The sequence below is a fragment of the Mchenga conophoros genome, linkage group LG10 (genome assembly GCF_057382185.1).
Source record: "Mchenga conophoros isolate Kocher_MC1m ecotype Shallow Benthic linkage group LG10, M_conophoros_male_GT1.1, whole genome shotgun sequence".
Lineage (NCBI taxonomy): Eukaryota > Metazoa > Chordata > Actinopteri > Cichliformes > Cichlidae > Mchenga > Mchenga conophoros.
Window position 1 is genome coordinate 23,506,383 of NC_140535.1, and position 22,354 is coordinate 23,528,736.

Here is a 22,354-nt window from a genome sequence, read left to right on the forward strand (position 1 = left end):
TTAAACAAACAAACAAACAAACAAAAAGCCGCACATATGAGGGCTTGTATTTGTTTATCAAAGTAATTAAGATTAATAAATCTTAGCTATTCTAATTAATGTGCAAATACAACAGATAGGTTAAGATACGTCTGAAAAGTCAGATGGACTACATTTCCCAGAAAACCAAGCGAACGGTGTCATCAGCCAGGCACCGGTGGCGTGGGTTTCTCTTGTCAAACTAGACACTATTTCTTCTTTTTGAACAGTATAACTAATTACTTGCAGTTTTAGACAAAATGACGGTAGGTCCAATCTTTTAATTACTCGCAGTATGAAATGGTTGATGCTAGTTTTTTGTAAAAAAGAAAATTTCTGCCTTAGAGCATTAATTCAATGTGGCTGTTAGCAAAGTTAGCTAACATGAGCTGTTGAGACAATTACAGAAATAAAAAAAGTCTGACTCTGTTAAGCTGGATATTGCGGCTGTTATTGTTATGACATTCAGTTTGTGATTATTTGCTCGACGGTACATTTCAGGAGCGGAAAGGAACAGCAAAGCTGGACTTCCTGAGAAAGATTGAATTGGAAATCCAGGAGAAATGGGAGAGGGAGAGAACATTTGAGCAAGATGCACCGACAACAGTCGGGGAAAGTACAAAGTGAGTATCTTTTCAGTTTTCAAGAACAACTACGTGATCAGTTTTCTGAACAGTTTTACAGTATTTCTCAAATTGTTCCAGATAGAGAATATGCAACTGTAAGCCCATATATAAAGAAAGATTTCCAAAGATTTGCAGCACACTGGAATGTGAAAGTAGTTTCTGTAGAACTTCCTTGTAGAACTAAATATATTGTAATAGGTATGTAGTACATTTTTGTTGCTGAATCATGTTGTCTGATGTTGTTTCATAGTTCACACTACAATATTGGGAAAACCTGTTGGGTTGCAGCTAAATTGTTTGTTTGTTTTTTACCTTACCTTTTTTTTTTTTTACCTTCTAGTAAAAACAAGTACCTGGTCACCTTTCCCTATCCTTACATGAATGGCCGTTTGCACCTTGGCCATACATTCAGTTTTTCAAAATGTGAGGTAAGTTTAAAGGCAGACATCGACCTGAGTCACCACCTGTTGCAAATAAGTTAAGATTGAGAAATTTGATATGTGGTCTCTTACCGATTGTTGTTCATTTGTCTTCCTGCAGTTTGCTGTTGGTTACCAGTCTCTTAAGGGAAAGAAATGCCTCTTTCCATTCGGGTTGCACTGTACAGGAATGCCGATCAAAGTAAGTAATGTTGGGTTTGTTTTTTTATTCAGAAACTTTTCATAAGATTTCTAGGTGTCTATAATCTGACATAATCTTATCACTTTTCATCATATAAACATGCAATTACAGTTTGTTCTTATTGTCCCAAAATCAACTTTTAACATAACTGTTTTATGCTACTATCTATCTGTCATAATCCATCTCTCTTAAACAGATCTTTGTGTTTTTTCTGATATTTTTAATCAATAATTGTATCCATCAGGCCTGTGCAGACAAGCTGAAGAGAGAGATGGAGTTGTATGGAAACCCTCCACAGTTTCCAGAGGAGGAGGAAGAAGAGAAACAACAGCAAACAACATCTGATGAAATCATTATCAAGGACAAAGCAAAGGGCAAAAAGGTTAGGATCACAGGGCAGAAATGCTATTTTCAAAATGAATTTATTATACTTATGCTATTATGACAAAAGCTTGAGCTGTTTTTTTAAGGCCTTTATTACCCAGGACAGAATTTGCAGAGTTAAGATGAAAGCAGTACCATAAAATTTGGTTTGAAGGTGTAAAAAATTAGTCTGTTATCTAAGTAGTGTATGGCTTCATTTTTTCAGATAAAAGAAAGTTTGTTAACATTCTGCAATCTCTTTCTTGTTTCTTTGCCAGAGTAAAGCAATGGCCAAATCTGGATCCACCGCTTTCCAGTGGGACATCATGAGGTCTCTGGGCTTAACTGACCAGGAGATTGTCAAGTTTGCTGATGCTGAACACTGGCTGGATTACTTCCCTCCTTTGGCTGTCAAAGATCTCAAAGGGATGGGAGTCAAGGTGGCTTTCTCTGTTTGTTTGTTTTATCTGTCTGTGGTTTGATTAAAATTATTTTTAAGACTAAACTGCACATACCTTTTAAACATTCATGCAGTTTCATGTGGCAAAACATTGTAATTTTTAAATAAGAGACACAAAAAGTACAGTGACATTGATGCATCCATGTTTTCATGGCTAAAGGAAGGCACTGAATTTATTCAGTTGTGCTGACATGCTGTTATGTCATTACCTCATAGGTGGACTGGAGGCGTTCATTCATCACCACAGACGTGAACCCCTTCTACGACTCCTTTGTCAGGTGGCAGTTTGTTACTCTAAAAGAGAGGAAAAAGATCAAATTTGGTAAAAGGTGAGATGCTTTCAGGTTTTCTTGTCGTCTACCACAAGGTTTGGTTTTTTTTATGATATAGGGAAAAAATCATCATAGTTTATATATGACTGGTTTTTTTCAAGTGGCTTTCTTTCCCAATTCTGTTTAATTTGATGTCTTCCTTTTAGTCTTCTTTGAGTCTATTCTGAGTCTGTATATTCTGTTTATATTATTGAGTCTATATCGTGACTATTCTGAACTCCCCTGCAGGTATACTATCTACTGTCCCAAGGATGGACAGCCATGCATGGACCATGACAGACAGACAGGAGAGGTAGACGTCCTCAGCTTGACAGAAAAAATTATTTATTCTGAAACTGTAGTATTGTTTAAGATTAGGTACACCTCACTAGTGTCAGGGTTGGCCCCATCCATATTGACATGATAGCATCACATAGTTGCTGCAGATTTGTCAGAACAAGAACTAGCAGGAGTGGGGCCCCATGTGGTCTTCTGCTTCGTAGTTTCGATATGTTGTGCATCCAGAGATGTCCTTCTGTCTGTAACAAGGGCTTATTTCAGTTGTTGTTGCTTTCCTATCAGGTCGAAGCAGTTTTCTACTTTTTGGATCATTCTGTCTTTAGAGATGGTTGTGTCATAAAAACCAAGTAGACTAATAACAGCAGCAACAACAATGCCACATTCAAAGTGACTTAATACCTAATAAAGTGACAATGTTGAGGTGTATTTAACCACAGATTTACTGCAGGAAATGCTTAAAAATGTTTGTTTTACTTATTTTACCACAAAACTTTCTTACAATTTAAATTGTAGTGATTGAGGAACTTTTATTTATCAAATTTTCTTCCTTAACATTTGTGCTTCACTTATAGGGAGTTGGACCTCAGGAATACACCCTGATCAAGATGAAGGTCGTTGAACCCTACACAGCAAAATTCAAATCCAAGGTCTTTTATAGCAGGTAACAAATACTTAATGCTGTACTTCCACAAAAAAGAAAACAAAACTTTCTTGGAGATGACAGGTTTACAAAGAAAGACTGATTTAATCCCCTTGAATATAACTGCCATCCTTTTTAAATCCTGTCACTAAGCCTTAGTTTCGGTACTTCCCACAGCGGTATGAAAGGCAAAAACATCTTCCTGGTGGCTGCTACACTTAGACCAGAGACCATGTTTGGTCAGACCAACTGCTGGGTGAGACCTGACATGAAGTATGTTGCTTTTGAGACAACCAGTGGGGACGTCTTCATCTCCACCAGAAGGGCTGCCAGGAATATGTCTTTCCAGGGCTTCACCAAGGAAAATGGAGTGGTGCCAGTAATAATGGAAGTACTGGGACAGGTACTACTTTTTTCATGTGCTGCTTCCAGCTACAGCAAATAAGTTCAGATCATTTAGATGGATTTATTTAATTTCAGTGGAATAAAAAATAAAATGCTATCTAATATTAAACCAGCAGTTCGTGTATCTAATTCAGTGGCCTTTTTTCTTTTTTTTGGTCTTTGTAGGATATCCTCGGCTGTGCCCTGAGTGCTCCTCTGACCTCCTATAACATCATCTATGCTCTCCCTATGCTCACCATCAAGGAGGATAAAGGTATGAGCCAAAACGCTAGGATTAGATTTGTAGCTTAAATTTCAGTACATTTTTGTTTTTGAGAAATTGTGCCTTTTCTTTTGAGGCAGAAATTTCTCACATTTAAGCATCATAGTTGTAGATGGACGCTGTTGCTGATTGCACTCAAAACAGCAGGAATATTCCTGAGGAGTGGCACCCTCCTCTCTTATGTACTTGGCAATCACAAGTAGGGCTGTTCGATATAACGATATATATCGGATGATGTTATAAAAACGTCTATGTTTCATTTTACGCTATCGTTTGTTTCGTGGTGTCGCAAAATAAACTGTTTACTGTAATATTTTTTCATCGTTTTGATGGTCACTGTAGTGACTATATTAATTTCTTAAAGTTCTCTCTTTCTCTTATATTTAATATAAACACACTACAGACGGACAAGCGCCTCTTTTTATGCGTTGTGGTTAGCAACAAGGATGGTAACACCATCGCGTGTCCGCTTGTTTATGTTCCACATAAACCTTTCACAATAAAGCTCAAGATCCTGTTGAGACTTTTCAAAATAAACTGAATCACGTGAAAGAGCAGATTATTTAAGGATGAGAAGTAAAAAAGAGCCGCCAGGTGCTAAAAAAAATAAACCTTTAGACTCAAACGTTAGAACAGGCTTTTCCCCGCAGCACGCTGTGTAATAAATGCTCACAAAGAAAACGGCGGCATTTACAACTTATGTCTAAAAATGTATAGTTTCATGCATCGGTTAAAACACTCGACTCCAGCTACATGACGCGCAGCTGGAAACACTTCACGCAAGTCGAGCTGCCCGAGATTCACAGAATTTACAGAAAATGTTACATTTTTGTGATTTATATCGTTATCGACGATAGAATTCTTATATCGGGATATGAGATTTTGGTCATATCGCACAGCCCTAATCACAAGTAGTTCTAAATAGTTCAGTTTTTCCACCTCTTGCTGTCTTCTGCACAGAATCTGACTGAAATTTGATTTATCCTCATTTATAACACTGTCTTATTTTGCTTGAGCTATATAGAAAAATTCTTGGGACTCAAAATAGCAGGACAAGGTCAAGGTAGAATTCAGAAGCATTGTTTGCAATGTCAAAGGATGGATGCTATAAGTTCTTGTTTCCCTCCAGCGCATAACATTTGCAATCATTTAAAATCGACTTATTGCAGAGTGTTTCTATTCTGTTAGAAGTCAGACTTCTCTATTTTTCTTGTCTGTGTTGCTCCAGGGTAGTAGTTTGTCTCTTTGTACTCATGTGTCCTATTGATGAATCTCTGTAGAGTTAGTAATAATTGGAATTTCTCAATGACTAAGTTGATATGTCACAATTTTAATAATAAATGCCCCCTGTGTCATCATGTTTCTGAGGGTTATGAAGGGTAAGGGAAAAGAATAAAAAACTGCATTATCATTTTATAGATTTTATGCATTGTTGTGTCTTTCCTGTCTGTCTTAGGTACTGGGGTTGTTACCAGTGTACCATCTGATGCTCCTGATGACATTGCTGCTCTCAGGGACATCAAGAAAAAACAGGTGACGATATAAACCTACGAAAAGGTCTTGAGCCATCCTGCATTTCTTTGTATTTTTCAAAGTTTTTCTTTGGATATTGACTTCTTTTGCACTCATTTTTTAATCCAGTCTTTTTGTCTGATCTGATCAAAGCGGAAAAAGGCACCTAACTCGAGGGATGAATAGTTTTGTGTCTACACATGACAGTCAACATATCGAAGAACTTTGTTACTTCAGGCATTTTTGATACTAGCAGCTTGTCAAAAAAACGAGTTTCTCGTGTTCTGAAAACACAAAAAATGCTAATGATTGAACAGTTTCACAGTCATAAAATATTATTTTTGTACCAACAAGGTGATTTACAATAAGCTTTTAGAGGAAAACATATCTGGACATGATGTGCAGTATGTTCTGAAATTAGCTTTTTGAGGAATCTGGACAAGTGGAGAACACAACAAGGAGTGGCAGTCCTAAAAATTATCTATAGCAGTTGAACATGATTTAAAAGTCATTTCTTTAAGAAATGTGAAAAACTACAGCAAAAACCTGACACAGGAAAGGTGGCTTTCAAGATTTTTAAAGAAAACAGGGAGAAAAGGCTGAGGTATGCCAAATTACACCACATGATGGAATCAGTGGCAGCAGGTCTTAGGAAGTGATTCATCCAAATTGGAATTTTGGTGTCAGGAGACAAATACAACAGAGAGTATGAATAGCTGTAAATCTGTAAAACACGGTGGAGGCTCTGTCATGCATTCCAGCCAGTGATGTTGGTGATCTTGTTAAAACTGATGGAATGATGAATACAAAAAGTATCATGACATTTTAATTCACCAAAAAAACAAACAAACAAACAAAAAAACCCAGAAAGGTTTTTTTCTGTGGTAATGTCGTCATGTTTTAGGATGACCATGATCCCAGACACATTTCAGTAAATTAATCATGAATAAAACCAAGTGGAACACCATCAGTCAAGTGATGGACTCCCCAGAGCCCGGAGCTCAACATTATTGAAACTGTGGGATCCAAAGAAGAGCTTTGAATGTCCTCCAAGAAGCCTGGAGAACTATTTGCAAAGGCTACTTAAAGAAACGACAAGAAAATTTGCCTAAGAGAGTTCAAGTTGCATTGAATAGCTCATTAGAATTGTGCAGACTCTGTTTTTGCCTTATCTGCTGTATTTCCATTTATGTGTACAGATGTATCAATAAATCACTACACTTATTTACCATTTCCATATCAGAATCAAAAGAAATATAAAGGTTCTGATACCATCCAGCAATAAGTTCAAGTGCGTAATATTTTAATTTGATGTTAGTTTTGTGGGCAAAATGTAGTCATTTCTTCTCACATCCTTTTTGTTGATGTCACTGTTCTTTCTTGGACTTGGAATAAAAGGCGCTGCGGGAGAAGTATGGAATTGAGGACAAGATGGTTCTGCCTTTTGAGCCGGTAAGCTGAACTAGTAAAGTCCATTCATTTTACTTATGCTGCACAAAATTCATGCATTCAGTGTCACCATGCAAAGTCATTGTGCTTTTATTTGTGTGCAGATCCCTATCATTGAGATTCCAGGATATGGCAACCTGTCTGCTCCTCTGGTGTGTGATGAGCTGAAGATTCAGAGCCAGAATGACAAGGAGAAACTGGCTGAAGCCAAGGAGAAGGTTTATCTGAAGGGATTTTATGAAGGGGTGAGTGCCATTAGCATTCAAAGCATCTATGTTAGTTAACAAAATGTGGTCTGTCTGCAAAAGCCCTGCAGGTATACGTTTTAGGTTTGAAGCTTGTATTGTTTATCTCCCAGGCACAAATCAAGTAGTTCGAAGCTTAAGGCTAGCCTAAATCATTCATCAACTGTCTGTGGATTTTTAGGTACCCTCAGGTAGTTTTCTTCTGTTTACCATCGTTAAACACTGAAGCAAGAAGAAGTTCTGTAACCATTTGTGAGGCATAGCTCATTTGCTGGTAAATCTTGTAAATAGTTCAAACAGTGCATCAGTGTGTTTGACTTTCTGCTAATAATCTTCTGTCCTAGATCATGCTTGTGGAAGGCTACAAGGGCCAGAAGGTCCAGGATGTCAAGAAGCCCATCCAGAAGATGATGGTTGAAAGGGTAAAAAAATTATTTGCAGAGTCACAAAAAGTTATTGTTTATTTATTTCTGTATTATTATTATTATTGACTCTATTTTCATGTATTCCAGGGAGAAGCCATGATCTACATGGAGCCAGAAAAGCAGGTCATGTCACGTTCAGCTGACGAGTGTGTGGTGGCTCTTTGTGACCAGTGGTGAGTGCTGCTGGAACTGTAAAATAAAGTTATAATTGTTGGTGTTTGATACTTTGAATTACAAAGTGACAAAAAGTTAACAGCTGGTTAAGTTTAAACTAGTTTCAGTCATTCTGGTCATGAAACTCTTGTAATTTTAACTTTTTAAAAACATTTTTAGTGTTTACTGTCTTCAATAAGCCTTATGCAAATATTATTTGTTTATCCCACAGGTATTTGGATTATGGGGATGCTGAGTGGAAGCAGCAGGCCAACGAAGCCCTGAAGTCATTGGAAACGTAAGATCTCTGATGCAATTGATTTGCATTATATATCAAATTTGTCTTTTCTAGTGTTTTTGTGGGGGATCTTGTAAAGGTTCAGAACACCAATTTATTATTTGCCTATAAGCTTTATGCTGGAAATAAAATGTTTCAGTCCAAAGTCTTGTCTAATTCATGTTTTGTTTTGTTTTTATGTTTCATTTTGCAACACCATACAGATTTTGTGAGGAGACCAGAAGAAACTTTGAGGCAACATTGGACTGGCTGCAGGAGCATGCCTGCTCACGTACCTATGGTCTTGGTAGGTGGTTTCTGTGTGTGTGTGTGTGTGTGTGTGTGTGTGTGTGTGTGTGTGTGTGTGTTCAGTAAATATTTATACGGTAACTAACCATCACTCTTATTTATCTTTAGCTTTTCTGGCACTTTTAAGATCATGATTGTCTAATTGGAAACAGTTTTTTTTATATAAAGATTTGGACTTGTATTTGAGCGATGCTCTTGGTCTATAGATGGAGACAAAGGACTAATGATTGGACACCTAGCAACACTCCATCTCTGATGGTTTTTATAAGAATAGATGCAGACTGAAGGCCAGCTGGCATTCAGCGCAGGACACTGCAGTACAGTCTAGGCTAGCTGTAAACTGTTCCTCACTGTATAAATCTCTCCACATGTTTTAAGAATAAAAAACACAAAGTCTATCCAGTCATTTTACCAGACAATTAGCCTGTAAGACGTTTAACATTGTCACCAACCTGAGTTTAGCTGATCTCAGGCTGCTTAAATAGTTGATCTTTTGTAAATTCTTCTAAACAGGGATTCCAAAATCCTAAAAATCTAATCTGTGGAAAAAAGTGTCAAACTATTTGTGTGAAAGCACAAGTTACTTTGGTGTCTGGTTTGATTTGGTTTATTTGACAACAGAGTTACATTTCGGCTTGTGTACAGAAGATCACACAGTAAAGCCAAGACTTTGTTCTACATTTCCTCAATATTTGGCACCAGTGTGTACAGTTTGACAAGAAAACATTGTTTTAAAACAGATGAGATGTCGGTTGTCATAAAATGAATAATTTTGGTTTTCTTTCTCCTTCGTGTGTGTGTGTGTGTGTGTGTGTGTGTGTGTGTACACATCCCCTGGTTACCATAGGAACGCGGCTGCCTTGGGACGAGCAGTGGCTGATTGAGTCCCTGTCAGACTCCACCATCTACATGGCTTACTACACCGTAGCCCACCTTCTGCAGGGAGGTGTGCTTAACGGCCAAGGAGAGTCACCACTGGGAATCAAGTATGGATGCATCACATGCATGTGCACACAAATATGCAGAAATCAGTAATTCCAAATCATTGTTCATTTAAGTCTCGTCCCTTCTTTTGCACTAAAATAAATGTCAAATTAAAATGAAGCATGTACAGTCAGCTATTGAATTATATAAAATGCACACAGTCACACCAAGCATTCAATTTCTTCTTTTCACCTCACTTGAACACAATAAGTCTCTGTTTCTAGCCTCATTTATGTCTTTTCTCTTTTTTTCTCTACCACAGGCCAGAGCAGATGACTAGAGAGGTGTGGGACTTCATCTTCTTTAAGACTTCTCCGTTCCCTAAGACCAACATCCCTAAAGAGCATCTGCAGAGGCTTAGAAGGGAGTTTGAGTACTGGTACCCCGTGGATGTCCGTGTATCTGGCAAAGATCTGGTGCCCAACCATTTGTCATATTACCTGTACAACCATGTGGCCATGTGGCCCAAAGACAAGTAAGTTTGCCCACTGGACTGACCAGAACAAAAAAAGAGGACAGGAATGAGGGGCGACAAACAAAATTTCGAACCTCCAGCTATCAGCTTTGAATGACACTCTTATCATGCTACAAAAATGATGTTCTCTAGTCTAATTGTGACATTTTTTTCACATCCACTTAGCTGATATTCCATAAAAATGTGATTGACAGTTAAATGAATATTTTTGGCAAGTGTGCCCAACACAACAAGCATCTCTAAAGAGCTCTAATTAACACATTATATCCCATTAGTTTAATACATGCAAAAGTAAGTGTGTAAAAACATTTCAGCAGTTCACGACTGGTACACTGGTCTAATTCTTGGCTTAGATGAGTAACTTTTTGGAGTTTCTAGTGGTTGCCATGGAAACAGTCCTTTTGAGTCTGTTTTATACCCTTATTTGATGTCACTCTTGGCTCGGACTCACTGGATTTGATCTTATTTTGCCGTAGTTTCCGTAACTCTTTCTGTATTTATGTACATAAGTTAAAATAAGTTTTGGGTTTTTTTTTTTTTTTACATTATGTTACGGTGACACTACAGTAAGGTGAGATGACAATAATTCAGATTCAGTAATAGAATATTTATAATTATGTCAGGTACTATATGCCTTTTTTAAGGTTTTGGTAATGTTGCATTATCAGAATGTGATAATACTGTGCTTTTTACCATTTAAGATGTAAATCAATAATCACAATACAGTGTAATGTTATCAGTGTCATAATGATGTTTTTTAACATACTGCCAATCTTCCTTTTGTTTTGCTGAATTTTTTTTTTTTTTTTTTTTAATAAACTGAGCTCAGCTTTGCATTTGGGTAAACTTCCCTATGATAATGGGAATAAATGATGAAAATAACAAGATAACACTAAAAAAAATATTTTTTTTCTCTGTCTCTTTTTTTTCTTTTTTACAGCGGGAAGTGGCCACAAGCAGTGCGAGCTAATGGACATCTGCTCCTCAACTCTGAAAAGGTATGTGAAGTATTAAGCTGTATGTATTACTTTAAAATCATTTAATTTGCTATTAGGTTATAACCCTGTAAGTTTAGGACCCTGTACCATGCCCCAAGTCTAACATACCCCATATATAAACAAACAAGGATATTTTGTTGCCATGATACCAGGTCTCTCTTGGAAATGAGATTTTTAATCTCAATGAGATTTTTTTTTTACCTGGATAAATGAAGGACTAATAAAAAAATATCTTTCTGTTATTGCAGTTTAGTCAGTTTAGTCAAGCAGGTCACATGAAGCAGTTTATCATCTCACTAAAATAACACAGGGTTTCCCAATCTAGCTAAGTGCTTGTTGTCATGAAAGGATTGGCCTTGAGAGCCTCTGACCACTCTACCTTGACCACTAATGCTCATCATAGAAATACAAAGATATTAGATACAATAGAAAAATTTTAGACTCTGCTACTCTCTACGCACAGAGGTCCCCCCCGTTAGAACTGCCTTCACAGTCCAGGAAAGCTAGGGCTAAAGTTACCTGGTTAACATGAAATCTCGCTTTCTTTCTGGTTTCATTTGATGGGATCTTTTGTGTTCCTTGACTGACCGACAGATTTTAAACATAACAGCCAAACATTTCTCAAATAAGCTTTAAGTTCTGAATGGTTTTAGGAATGCCATTTTCTGTTTTTGCTGCTGATTGTATTTTGTAGTTGGGTTCTTTTGTGGTTTTAAACACAGAAAGACTGTGTGGGTGGGCAGACCTGAAAGATTGCGGCTGCTAACATCTGTTTCTTTTATCGACCAGATGTCCAAATCAACTGGAAATTTCCTCACTCTCAGCCAAGCCATTGACAAGTTTTCAGCAGACGGTATAATCAGTTTCTTCTTGATTTATCTCTCCTTCTGTCTTTTTTATTTCTTTCCCTCTTCATAGTTTTCTTCTCAATGGCGCTTTCATCTTACCATGAAACCTGGGAGAAAACACTTCAGGTGTACATTTGGAACAGATTTCAACTGTGTTTTCCCAGTGCATGGGCTGTTATGGATGATTATATTGTTAACATCTCTTATCCCCTGGTGATGGTGTTTAGAAAATGAACCCATTTTGATAAGATAGATGAGGTTTTGATGTTGAGTATTATGAGTTGTTGTATTTGTCAGGTCAGTCAGTCCACTGTAAGTAAGACATTTCTGTATAATTATGTAATATGCACACTTTAAAATAGAGAATGCATGATGTTCTCAATATCAGTGTGTGTTCTAAGATGAGAAGCTTTTAATTAGTGTTCAACATTTTGTTTTGTTGTTGCAAAAGAATTGCCTCTATCATTCATGTATTATGTATTTACAGATGTATTATATTCAAGGAATGCGGTTTCAAAAGATAAAAAGCAAATAAAATATTTAGAAGAATATAAGAGGAAGATAAATTGTGTTTTTAGAAATGGCTGGAAAGTGAGAACATTACAACTTATATGTTTGGTATAATGTTGATTATCCACAGGGAATTGAAGACTTGTGTTTTTCCTCTCTATATGTTTACTTTTTTCCTTTATGTTAGCGATGGATAGATGGATAATTTCCACCTTCTTTTTTTTTTTTTAATATATCTTCAGTGAGCTGAAGAATAGATGGATAGTTCATGCTTCTATAGAAGATATCCTGCTGTGGGAGGAAACAGCTTCATGGTCTGCCAGCAGATAGACACATAAAGTTGTTCCTGTCTTAAAGCTAGGAGGGATGTCTGCTGAATAACTGACGTTTTCTCAAGCTTTGGAATTTTCCACAGAGCCTCTGTACTTCACCTTTTGTTGAACTATTTTGCAGAATAGAAAAAAAGTGCTGTGTTCATTGTATATCCTGAATAGAGGATTCAGATAATTGGATATTAAACTGGAGCAAATTACAAAGGCAGTTGCATTTGTGAGAGTGACCGTATATCAGTTTTACATCTATTATATTGTACCTGTACATTCTGCTGTTTTAACACATGTTCTCATTTCCATTCTCAGGTATGCGTCTGGCTCTAGCGGATGCTGGAGACACAGTGGAGGATGCTAACTTTGTAGAGACCATGGCTGATGCTGGCATCCTGCGCCTCTACACCTGGGTGGAATGGGTGAAGGAGATGATTGCCAACCAGAACAACCTGAGGACGGGACCTGCAGACACCTTTAATGATCGGGTTTTTTCCAGGTAGTCTGAGGATTTAAAAGTGTCTGGAATGAAAAGGATTTACAAGTTCTGAAATTTATTGAATTTCAGCCTTGATAAAGCAAAAGAATCCACAGCTATGTCTGCATTAATAAATGTAAGGCGAAAGCCTGATTGTGGTTAAATGTTTTGAAAGTACATTTTTAAAAAATAATTTTCTTTCCTGTTTAGTGAGATGAATTCAGGCATCCTGAAGACAGAGCAGCACTATGAGAGGATGATGTACAAGGAGGCTTTGAAAAGTGGCTTTTTCGAATTTCAGGTAAATTAAATTGATAAAATTCCACCTCTGAGAGTCCTTAATAATTTGATGAGATCATATAAGAGACAATGTAGCATGATTTCAAGTACCCATAATCTACAACAGTAGTAGAGCATTTAGATTCCAGATACTGCGGTCATCGTTAAATCAGTAGAAGAGACTGACTCGAGTTTCGCTGATGAACCTTGTGTTGTTTTATTGTGTGTATTTAGGCAGCCAAAGATAAGTATCGGGAGCTGGCCATCGAAGGCATGCACAGAGACCTTGTCTTCCAGTTCATAGAAAGGCAAACTCTGCTGCTGGCCCCCATCTGCCCGCACCTTTGTGAATACACTTGGGGTCTGCTTGGCAAGGTAAGAAACACATGGATTTAGCGTCGTATTCCTGTTTTCAGGCTCTGAGTTGGCTCTGTGCTCTGACTTGACTCATATCTAACTTCTCCTTTCTGTCCTTAGTTCTTATCTGTCTTGTATATTTTAGAGTAAAACAGGAATACAGTCAAAAGAAACATTTTAACATCCAGTGTTTGTTTGTATTCATGAGTAGAATTGGGATCAAGGAGCTGAAAGCTACAGCTTTAGGTAGACCTCTGGGTAGCTCTGGGCCCGCTGCTTATTACCTGTGTGAAATGGTTACTGACTTTCTCACTGTTGATGTACATATCCACCGGGAGCATATCTTCGCACTATGGATCTTTTTCTCACTGCAGCATGAAGCAAATGCACACACAGGTGCACACTTCAAATAGCACAGGGAGACAAATATATTTTTAACACTCAAATTTATGAATATGAAGGAGTGCAGCTGTGATGGAAATGGGTTTTTGGCTGTCGCTAGGCAACAAAAAAAGCCCCAACACCAGTATGTTCTCCAGTCATGTGTTCACTACCACTAACTAAAGAGCTAAGAGGCACTCGGTACACAGAGAACTTACACATGCCACTGTTATGATACCATTGTGACCTCTGGTTGTGTAGTTATGATAACACTAAAGTTTGTGTAGCAGTCACCAAAACCAATGCTACCCAAATGCTTCACAGAAACACAGAGTAAGAGAACAAACTAGGAGAAAATTTAAAAAGAAATTACTAATCAATTTAGCATAGGCCGTGCAAGATTTAACTGCAATTTCAAAATTGGAATAAGATACAGTGTGATTCCAATTGTAATGAATAACTTCAAATTAACATACAAATCTAAAAGTAAAAAGAAAACGATGGAGTTAAAAATGTCAAAAGAAATCAAATCTATACTAAAATGTATATTTTATAGAAAGCCTTACATATGAGCTTTTTTTTTTTTCTTTTTCCAGAAAGCTTTTTTTTTTTTTTTTTTTTTTTAAATAAATGATTAATAAGAAAACACTAATGAGGCAAGCCAGATTTCCTGGGCAGGGCTAACAGCAAACACTTGATTGCCTTTTTGTCTTTAAACTTGAGGAGGGAACAATTAACAGGTTTCTACTTGAGGATCTGAGGCTGTGTACTACTTGGTATGAGAACAGCAGTCCCAGCAGATATTCTGGAGCTGGGCCCAGCCATGAAAGTTTTTAAAAGTTTACACTGCTCACTAAGTGACTGTTTTTTCTTCTCTATTTCTGCTTGACAGACTGGCTCTCTGATGAAGGCATCATGGCCTGTGGCTGGGCCCGTGGACGAGGTTCTGATTCGTTCCTCTCAATATTTGATGGAAACTGCTCACGACCTTCGTCTTCGCCTCAAAGCCTACATGCTTCCGCCTAAAAGCAAGGTAAGATATGAAGTTGTCTGTACACTTTGCCTTCGTGGATATGCTGTAACTTTTGAGTTGCAACATAAAACAGACTGATGTAACTCTACAGCAGCATCCTATATCCTTTCTGATACACTTGCGAGCTTATGTCTGTGTTCACAGCAGGAAAGCCAGTCTATTGTTTGTTAACAGTTCCGCACTTCAATAAGTGGCTGTAGGCAGCTTAGAGAAAAGCAAAACAAGTATTGACAACATCTAAGACAGGCAATATCTCAGGTTTCCAGGCCCCCGTTATTGATTTACTGGAAATGCTTTGTTGCCATTGAGGTAGGATTGGAAAGATGATGGGAAAAGAGAAGAAAAAGGAGAAAGGAAAAGGTTTTTTTTTTTTCTTTTTCTTTTTTAAATATAGTTATTTTTTCATACCATAAGCGTTCTCAGCAGCAACATCTATGTTGTTAGCATGTGAGTTCTAAATCTGCCCAGAAAAGGGGATTTGTGAGTATGTACAAAAAATTAAAAATATAATAAAACCAAAAAGTAATAAAACCAAAAAAAATAAATAAATTTGGTAACCTGGCCAGGGTATACTCCACCTCTCACCTTATGATGGCTGGGATAGGCTCCAGGCCCCCTAAACCCCACCCCCACGTAGAAAATATGGAATATTTTATCAAGTAACATACAGTAAAATCATTTCCCACAGCCGCATATATCCAGTATTTTCCCATTATAGAATAATACCTGTGCAACTTTTTACATACTGTGACAATATAATATGAAGGTACATTTGTGAAAACAAACATACAGTGCAATTGTCAGCTGTCATGTAATACAAGTTCACAGATCATTATGTCTGCTAAAGAACAAACACACACACACACACACACACAACGGCTTTTTTCCTTGAATAATCCAAACCCTGTTGGAATCTGATTGAGGCTACCTTGTTTTGTGGACCTGATGTATAAATAAACAAGATGAATGTGAAAGGCTTCTTATAAACACAAACATTAATCCTGTTTTCCTTCCAACAGAAAGGTGACTCCAAGCCTCCAGCCAAGCCCTCCCACTGCACCATCTACGTGGCCAAAAGCTACCCTCCATGGCAGCACAGTGCCTTATCCCTGCTCGGCAAGCACTACAAGGTAGGGAACGAACACACAAAGCCCAACATTATTCACAGCATTAGGTTTGAAGATTTATTGTTTGCTGAAGAACTGCAGGTCTGCCTAGTGGTGCAATAATATGCTTATTTCTGTAAATCAGTAATTTCAGAATTAAATGATTATGTAATTGAATTCTTTCAGTTTCTCTGTGTCTTCCTATCGATGCTCCTGTTTGTTTAAGTTTATTAATTGTTTCTTTTTTTCTTTTTCTGTTCCTGTTTGTATGTCTAGACCAACAACGGGGTCCTTCCGGACAACAAAGTGATAGCGAGTGAACTAGGCGCTCTGCCAGAACTGAAGAAATACATGAAGAGAGTCATGCCTTTTGTAGCCATGATCAAGGTAAAAATATTGAAAGGCCAACATTAATGTTTCACTATGAAGATGTACACAGCCCACTCTCCACCAATGATCATAAACCATTTTGTCATCTTTACACATAGATGGAATTTTCCAGAGATGTTTTTTCACTTGTGATTTCCTTTTTAATAAGTCTCTTACACAACAGCCAACCCATAAGTTGACTGTTTTTTCACACTGATCAACTTCTGATTGGTGGAAAGTCTTCCCTGATAATTTGTTGGGAAGATTGGAGTTGAAAAGCTATTTTCTTTTTTTTTTTTTCTTTTTTTTTTAGTGCTTTGTGTTAAACAATAACAAAACTGTAGACAATACAATGAAAAATTTGAACAAGTGTTACACTGACATTACAGAGAAATTTCAGGAATACTTGTTCTGCACAGTTTAACGTGTTTATTGATTGAAAAGAACACAAAACACTTTTGATGGGCTGTGTCAACCACTTTCCATTTATTTGCAGCGTCCACAAAAATTCTGTTCACTGTCTCGGCCGCAGGTCTGCATGTCTTAATTTACAATTTTCATCCCCACCTTTCATGTTACAAAAACGTTTCTAAAAGCAGTAGCCACCAGATGATGCAAATATCACAAATAACATTATGCCTGCAGTTGCTGTTTCTGTTATATAAATCTACATATTCACTCAAGATCAAGTGGTGCTAATAAATGATCAGAAGCATTGTTGCTTATTAAAATTTTAGAAGCCACATCTCTTGTGCTCTGGGCTTTGTTCAGGTTTCGCTCTTTCACTGCAGTGATCAAAAAGAATGAAGCTAATAAATAGTCATGATGAGCTTTGTATTCATCCACGGTCTGTCTCTCAAGCTGGTCTTGTATCTTTCATGTTGATTTATCTCCCTGCGTTATTTGTTTGTTTTTAACTTTTTTGGCTCATAAACATTTGTTTCTTGATAATCTTGTGGTGGTGGCATCAACATAGCAATGAACTTTGTGTGCGCGCTGTATTATAAACGAAAGCACGATTGCCTCAGTAATGAGATGAATTTTTATATTTCCAAATATCTCAGCTTCTGTGTAAAATTATACCAAGGAAATCCTCTGCACTTCCTCAATGGAGTTATTATTCATTGCCTTGTTGATCATTCGCGATGATAGCTCTGATTCTTATCATGTACGATGGGATCTTCTTTTTTTCTTTAGGAGAACCTGGAGAAGAATGGACCCAGAGTTTTGGATTTGGAGCTGGAATTTGATGAGCGAGCAGTTCTCATGGAGAACCTGGTCTACTTGACTAATTCTTTGGAGGTAAGCTTTATGATCCAACCTTTACCCCACGTTGTTGGTGTCTAAAATTTGTTGGACAACAACTGTGCAGCAAAGTGTGCAGAACTTTGGTTCAGTGTGTCTTCACATAAATGTCAAACTCGCACAGAGATGCTTTAAAGCTGAGTTTTACTCCCTTTGCAGAAGTAAGTTGAGGAAATCCTGAGCTCAGTTCTCTGCAGAAAATCCCCTTAATACCACTGTCTGCACAAAAGCTTAGCCTAGGCGGGGAAAAAGGGGGGGGAAAAAAGCCCAAAGTCCCCAGGATACTTCTGCAAAACCAGCAGATTTAACCACAGAAAAGGAAAATTGCACTTAATGTACATCAAAGCAAAAGCTCGGCTTAAATTCTCATGTTTCTGATAGATCATAGCTAAAGATAAGTTGATGACAAGGAAGACATAATGAAATGAAATACGCTGTATCATGTAGGACTAAAAAAGCGTGATACATTACCTTACTCACAAACCAACTCTAAGAAGTGGGTTAACTGGTGTGGCTTGTAGATCATAGGACAGATGAGGAGAGAAGCACTTTGTCTGTTGCCATTTGTGGTCTTCTTTAAAGACCCAAGTACAAACTAGTCTCCCATTACTGTAGCATGGTTAGTATGCCCAGCATTTGCCAGTGTGCATACCAAACGCACCTGTAAACATACTCCCTGTGGACTACACTGCTGAGCTGATTATCTTTTTTCCCCTCCATCGTTTCTCTTTGACAGTTGGAGCAGATTGACATCTTGTTTGCTTCTGAGGCTGATGACAAAGTGAAGGAGGACTGTTGCCCAGGGAAACCGTTCAGTGTTTTCAGATCAGAGGTAAATACTTTTCAATGCTTATTAGCTTTGGCCAGACTTGCGTGTTAGAGGATCACTTTTAGCTTTTTTTCCTCACTAACACGTTTGTCCACAGTTTTCATATGTTCTTTATGGCTGTGCTCATTTTACTGACCTATTTCATTTTGTGCAGCAGCCAGTGATGAACAAAGAAATTTATTTTATTTATACTCATATCAAAAAGCCAGTTTTGCATTTTTCTTTTCTCCTCGTTTTTTAATCCCCGTAGCCTGGAGTTTCTGTGTCCTTGGTCAACCCTCAGCCGTGCAATGGCATGTTTTCTACAAAGGTTGACATCCGACAGGGGGACAGCAGAGACAGCATCGTCCGCAGGCTAGCCAAGGTCAACAGACTCATTAAAGGTTAGTAAGACAAAAATAAATAAAGCCAAAATGACTTTTAGTGACTAAATCAAGAGGATAAAAGTATTTGCTCAGTTTAGTTGAAAGCATTTGGGTTCAATTAACCAACATCATGCGATGTTCAACACACATTTGTCTTATATCTTTCTTCTATCTTTCTGACCCATCTTTTCTACTCTTCCCCAGCCTGTTGTAATCATATAGGAGTGGGGAAGGTTTGAGTGACAGAGTGAATTGACTGGGCCAGTGTGATGGGTATGAAACCATACCTCAGGTTTTAAATGTCCCCAGGTACACAGTGGCCTTAACATTTGTGAAAAGTTTAGAATAACATGACTGAATAACTGAGCTAGAAGGGCCTTTATCACAGGGGGTTAAATAAACAGTGGGGAAAATAATTTCTTGGTCCCCTGCTGAATTTGTAAGTTTACTCACTTACAAAGAAATAAACAATCTCTAATTTTATGAAAATTTCATTTTAATAAAGAGAGACAATACCAACCCAAGCTTTACATAAATTACATAAAAGTGATAAATTGATTTGCATGTCATTGTGTGAAATAAGTATTTGATCTCCAAGCCAAACATGATTTAGTACTTAGTGGAGAAACCCTTGTTTGTAAGCACAGCGGTAAGATGTTTCTTGTAGTTGGTCACGAGGTTTGCACACATCTCAGGAGGGAGTTTGGCCCACTCCTCTTTACAGAAAGTCTCTAAATCATTTAGGTTTCTTGGATGGTGCTTGGTAACTTGAATCTTCAGCAGCTCACTCCATAGATTTACTATAGGACTGAGATCTGAAGGCTGGTTAGGTCACATGACCTTAATGTGCTTCTTCATTAGCCACTCCTTAGTTGCCTTGGTGGTATGTTTTGGGTCACTGTCATGCTGGAAGACCCAGCGTGGGGGAAGGAGGTTTGCATCCAAGATTTTACAGTTCATGACCTCATGTGCCTTCTGGAGCACGGGGACTTTGCAGGCGCAGCAAGATTTCAATCCATTACGGCGTAGTGTGTTGCCAATGGTATTCTTGGTGACTGTGGTCCCAACTTCCTTCATATCATTAACAACTTTGCTGAGCAAAGTAGCATTGGGATGATCCACCACCTCGCTCTCTTTCTTTCACTCTCTTTCAGCTATTTAGACAGCCTCAGTGTCTCTGCACAAAGACACTTACTGTAGAGCGTTCATTTACCTTCGCTTCAGTCATCTTTAATTCCAAGCTAATTTATGTGAGCTCTCTGATGACAGCTGACAGCCATATCATGCCGTTAAAACTGTGGCAAATATCTCTGCCAGTGTGTTGCTAACACAACAACCACCAGCCATCCTTCATCAAATTTGTGCGAACCGCTTGAGAAAGCTTTCCGCTGTGATTGCACCACCAGGCACTCTGCCTTTTGAGAGGTTCTGCTTCTGCTGTTTCCATATTGTCTTTTATGTTTGGCTTTAGTTTTGTGTTATGCTTTCAGATTTGAAAAGAAAAACTGAATAATGTTGGCTTAGAACAGTTCAATATATGACCCAATTTTCTTTGTAGCCTGTTTTCTTTCACTTCTCTGTTCTCTGCCTGTAATGTCTCATCTCAATTTTTTTTTCTGTGTATCTCAGTGAAGTCTCTCTTTCTTTTCATTTTTCCATCCTGCTTCTTCTTTTATATTCTCCAATTTCCCCAATCTCAAGCATAGCTTTCTGTTTCTGTACTGGTTTATCTATCCCACCTCCAGTACTTCTGCATTTCTCAGTTGTTTTGTTTCCCATGTTTCTTGTCTGTTTTGCCTCACCTCTGTCTCCTTCCACTTTCACTCCACCAGATCTGTCCAGAGTCAAGTTGATGAGGTATGAGGACCCTTTGCTCGGCCCTCGCCGGCTGCCTGTCCTGGGACAGGAGGAACAAGGCAAACTGCTCATCTCCAACAAATCTGTGTTCAACATCAATCTGGAGGAGAAGAAGGTCACTCTGGCTGACAACAGCCTAACTGTAGACATTGGCGACACGCTGGTTTATCTGGTTCATTAGAATAACATTGAACACACACACACACACACACACACACACACACACACACACACACACACACACACAGAGGTGAGAGGGCATGTTCAGTAGTTGTTGAGCTTTGTTGAAGATTCAAATGCATCAAGAAATGTTACAGCAAAACAACTCATTTTGATTTAAAGCATCAGGGCAGCAACTCAAAGCTGTATCTGTTTTATAATTGATATTTCTGTTTGTAAACTGATGAGTGTGACATCAGGAAATTCTGAAACTTGCTGGACCTAAAATGATGGCTTCTGTCTTCTTTTCTTTAAAACAAATTCTATATTTGTAGTACATCCACATCTGCCTCTGGGCTATCCCTCTGGTACAGTTTTCTCCTTAAGAAGTCAGTATTGCAAAACAGTTATAACAAAATACTGCAAACTTATCCTAAAAGTTTTGACCTTTTTTGTCATGGTTGCAATCAAGGACAGCACTAGAATTTGTCATCTGTTTTGCAGGACTCAGGAACTCAGTCAGCGGTGTCCATATTAAAATCGTCTGTAGAGTTTATTCTCGTCACAGAAAACCACTGTTTTGATGTATGTTTATGTTGTGAGACTGCTCCTGCATCCTCCAGAATGCCTGATGGTTTCATACAGAGGGTAACGTGCCTTGTGTTGTTTTATACATCCAAGGTGAGGCGCATCGTTCCCTTATGTTTGTCAGCCTGTCAGACAGCATTCCTGTTTTCTAGCTGTGGATGGTGCTTGTCTGGCTTTTCCAGATGAATAATAAAACCTATGAAACATTAAACCTCTGTGGTGTTTGTCTCCCTCTAACCCCTATGCTGGCAGTTGCGCAATGAAACAAAATATGTTTACTTAAGATTTATACTTAAGGGCATGTTTGAGATCTCTGTGCTTTTCACACCTCTGTTAGCTTCTACTCCATCACATCTCACAGGGAGCTAAAGTGTTAGTGTTAGTCAAGTGTTAAAATTAAGATTCATGAGTTAAATCTAGATGTCTATAGTGAAAGGTTAGAGGTCATTTGAGGAGTAAAGCAGCCTGGATCCAACTACTGTACAGCCAATATCTCTTCTGTTAATTCACCAAATCTTTGTTCTAAAACAAAATATAAACACACTGTGCATGAGGTTACTCTACCTCTTTATCAGAATCAACCAACAATCTTGCAGCTGAAAAATTGAGTCTGAGAGTCTCATGTTAAAATGTCAAACGTGCAATATTTGGGGAAAAAAAATCTTTTTTACAGCCTGATGGAAATAGATTTGATTGACAGGTCTCCCAGCACACCATCCAAGGTGTTTGTCAGG

At 38.0% G+C, this 22,354-nt stretch overlaps 1 protein-coding gene across 1 annotated transcript; it reads left to right on the forward strand.

The window, feature by feature from the left end:
• Positions 1-148: 148 nt before the first annotated feature.
• On the forward strand, positions 149-21,831 carry lars1b (leucyl-tRNA synthetase 1b). The gene is made up of 32 exons (XM_085289487.1): positions 149-284; positions 520-641; positions 985-1,072; positions 1,185-1,265; positions 1,510-1,647; positions 1,907-2,068; positions 2,305-2,417; positions 2,649-2,712; positions 3,272-3,360; positions 3,517-3,742; positions 3,910-3,997; positions 5,463-5,539; positions 6,917-6,970; positions 7,072-7,212; positions 7,557-7,634; positions 7,725-7,810; positions 8,023-8,088; positions 8,292-8,374; positions 9,224-9,362; positions 9,623-9,835; positions 10,776-10,833; positions 11,623-11,686; positions 12,830-13,013; positions 13,203-13,293; positions 13,506-13,646; positions 14,902-15,042; positions 16,062-16,172; positions 16,425-16,535; positions 17,715-17,819; positions 18,559-18,654; positions 18,902-19,034; positions 20,849-21,831. The coding sequence occupies exons 1-32, from the start codon at positions 279-281 to the stop codon at positions 21,052-21,054; spliced, it is 3,555 nt and encodes a 1,184-aa protein (XP_085145613.1). The 5' UTR covers positions 149-278; the 3' UTR covers positions 21,055-21,831.
• Positions 21,832-22,354: the final 523 nt, after the last annotated feature.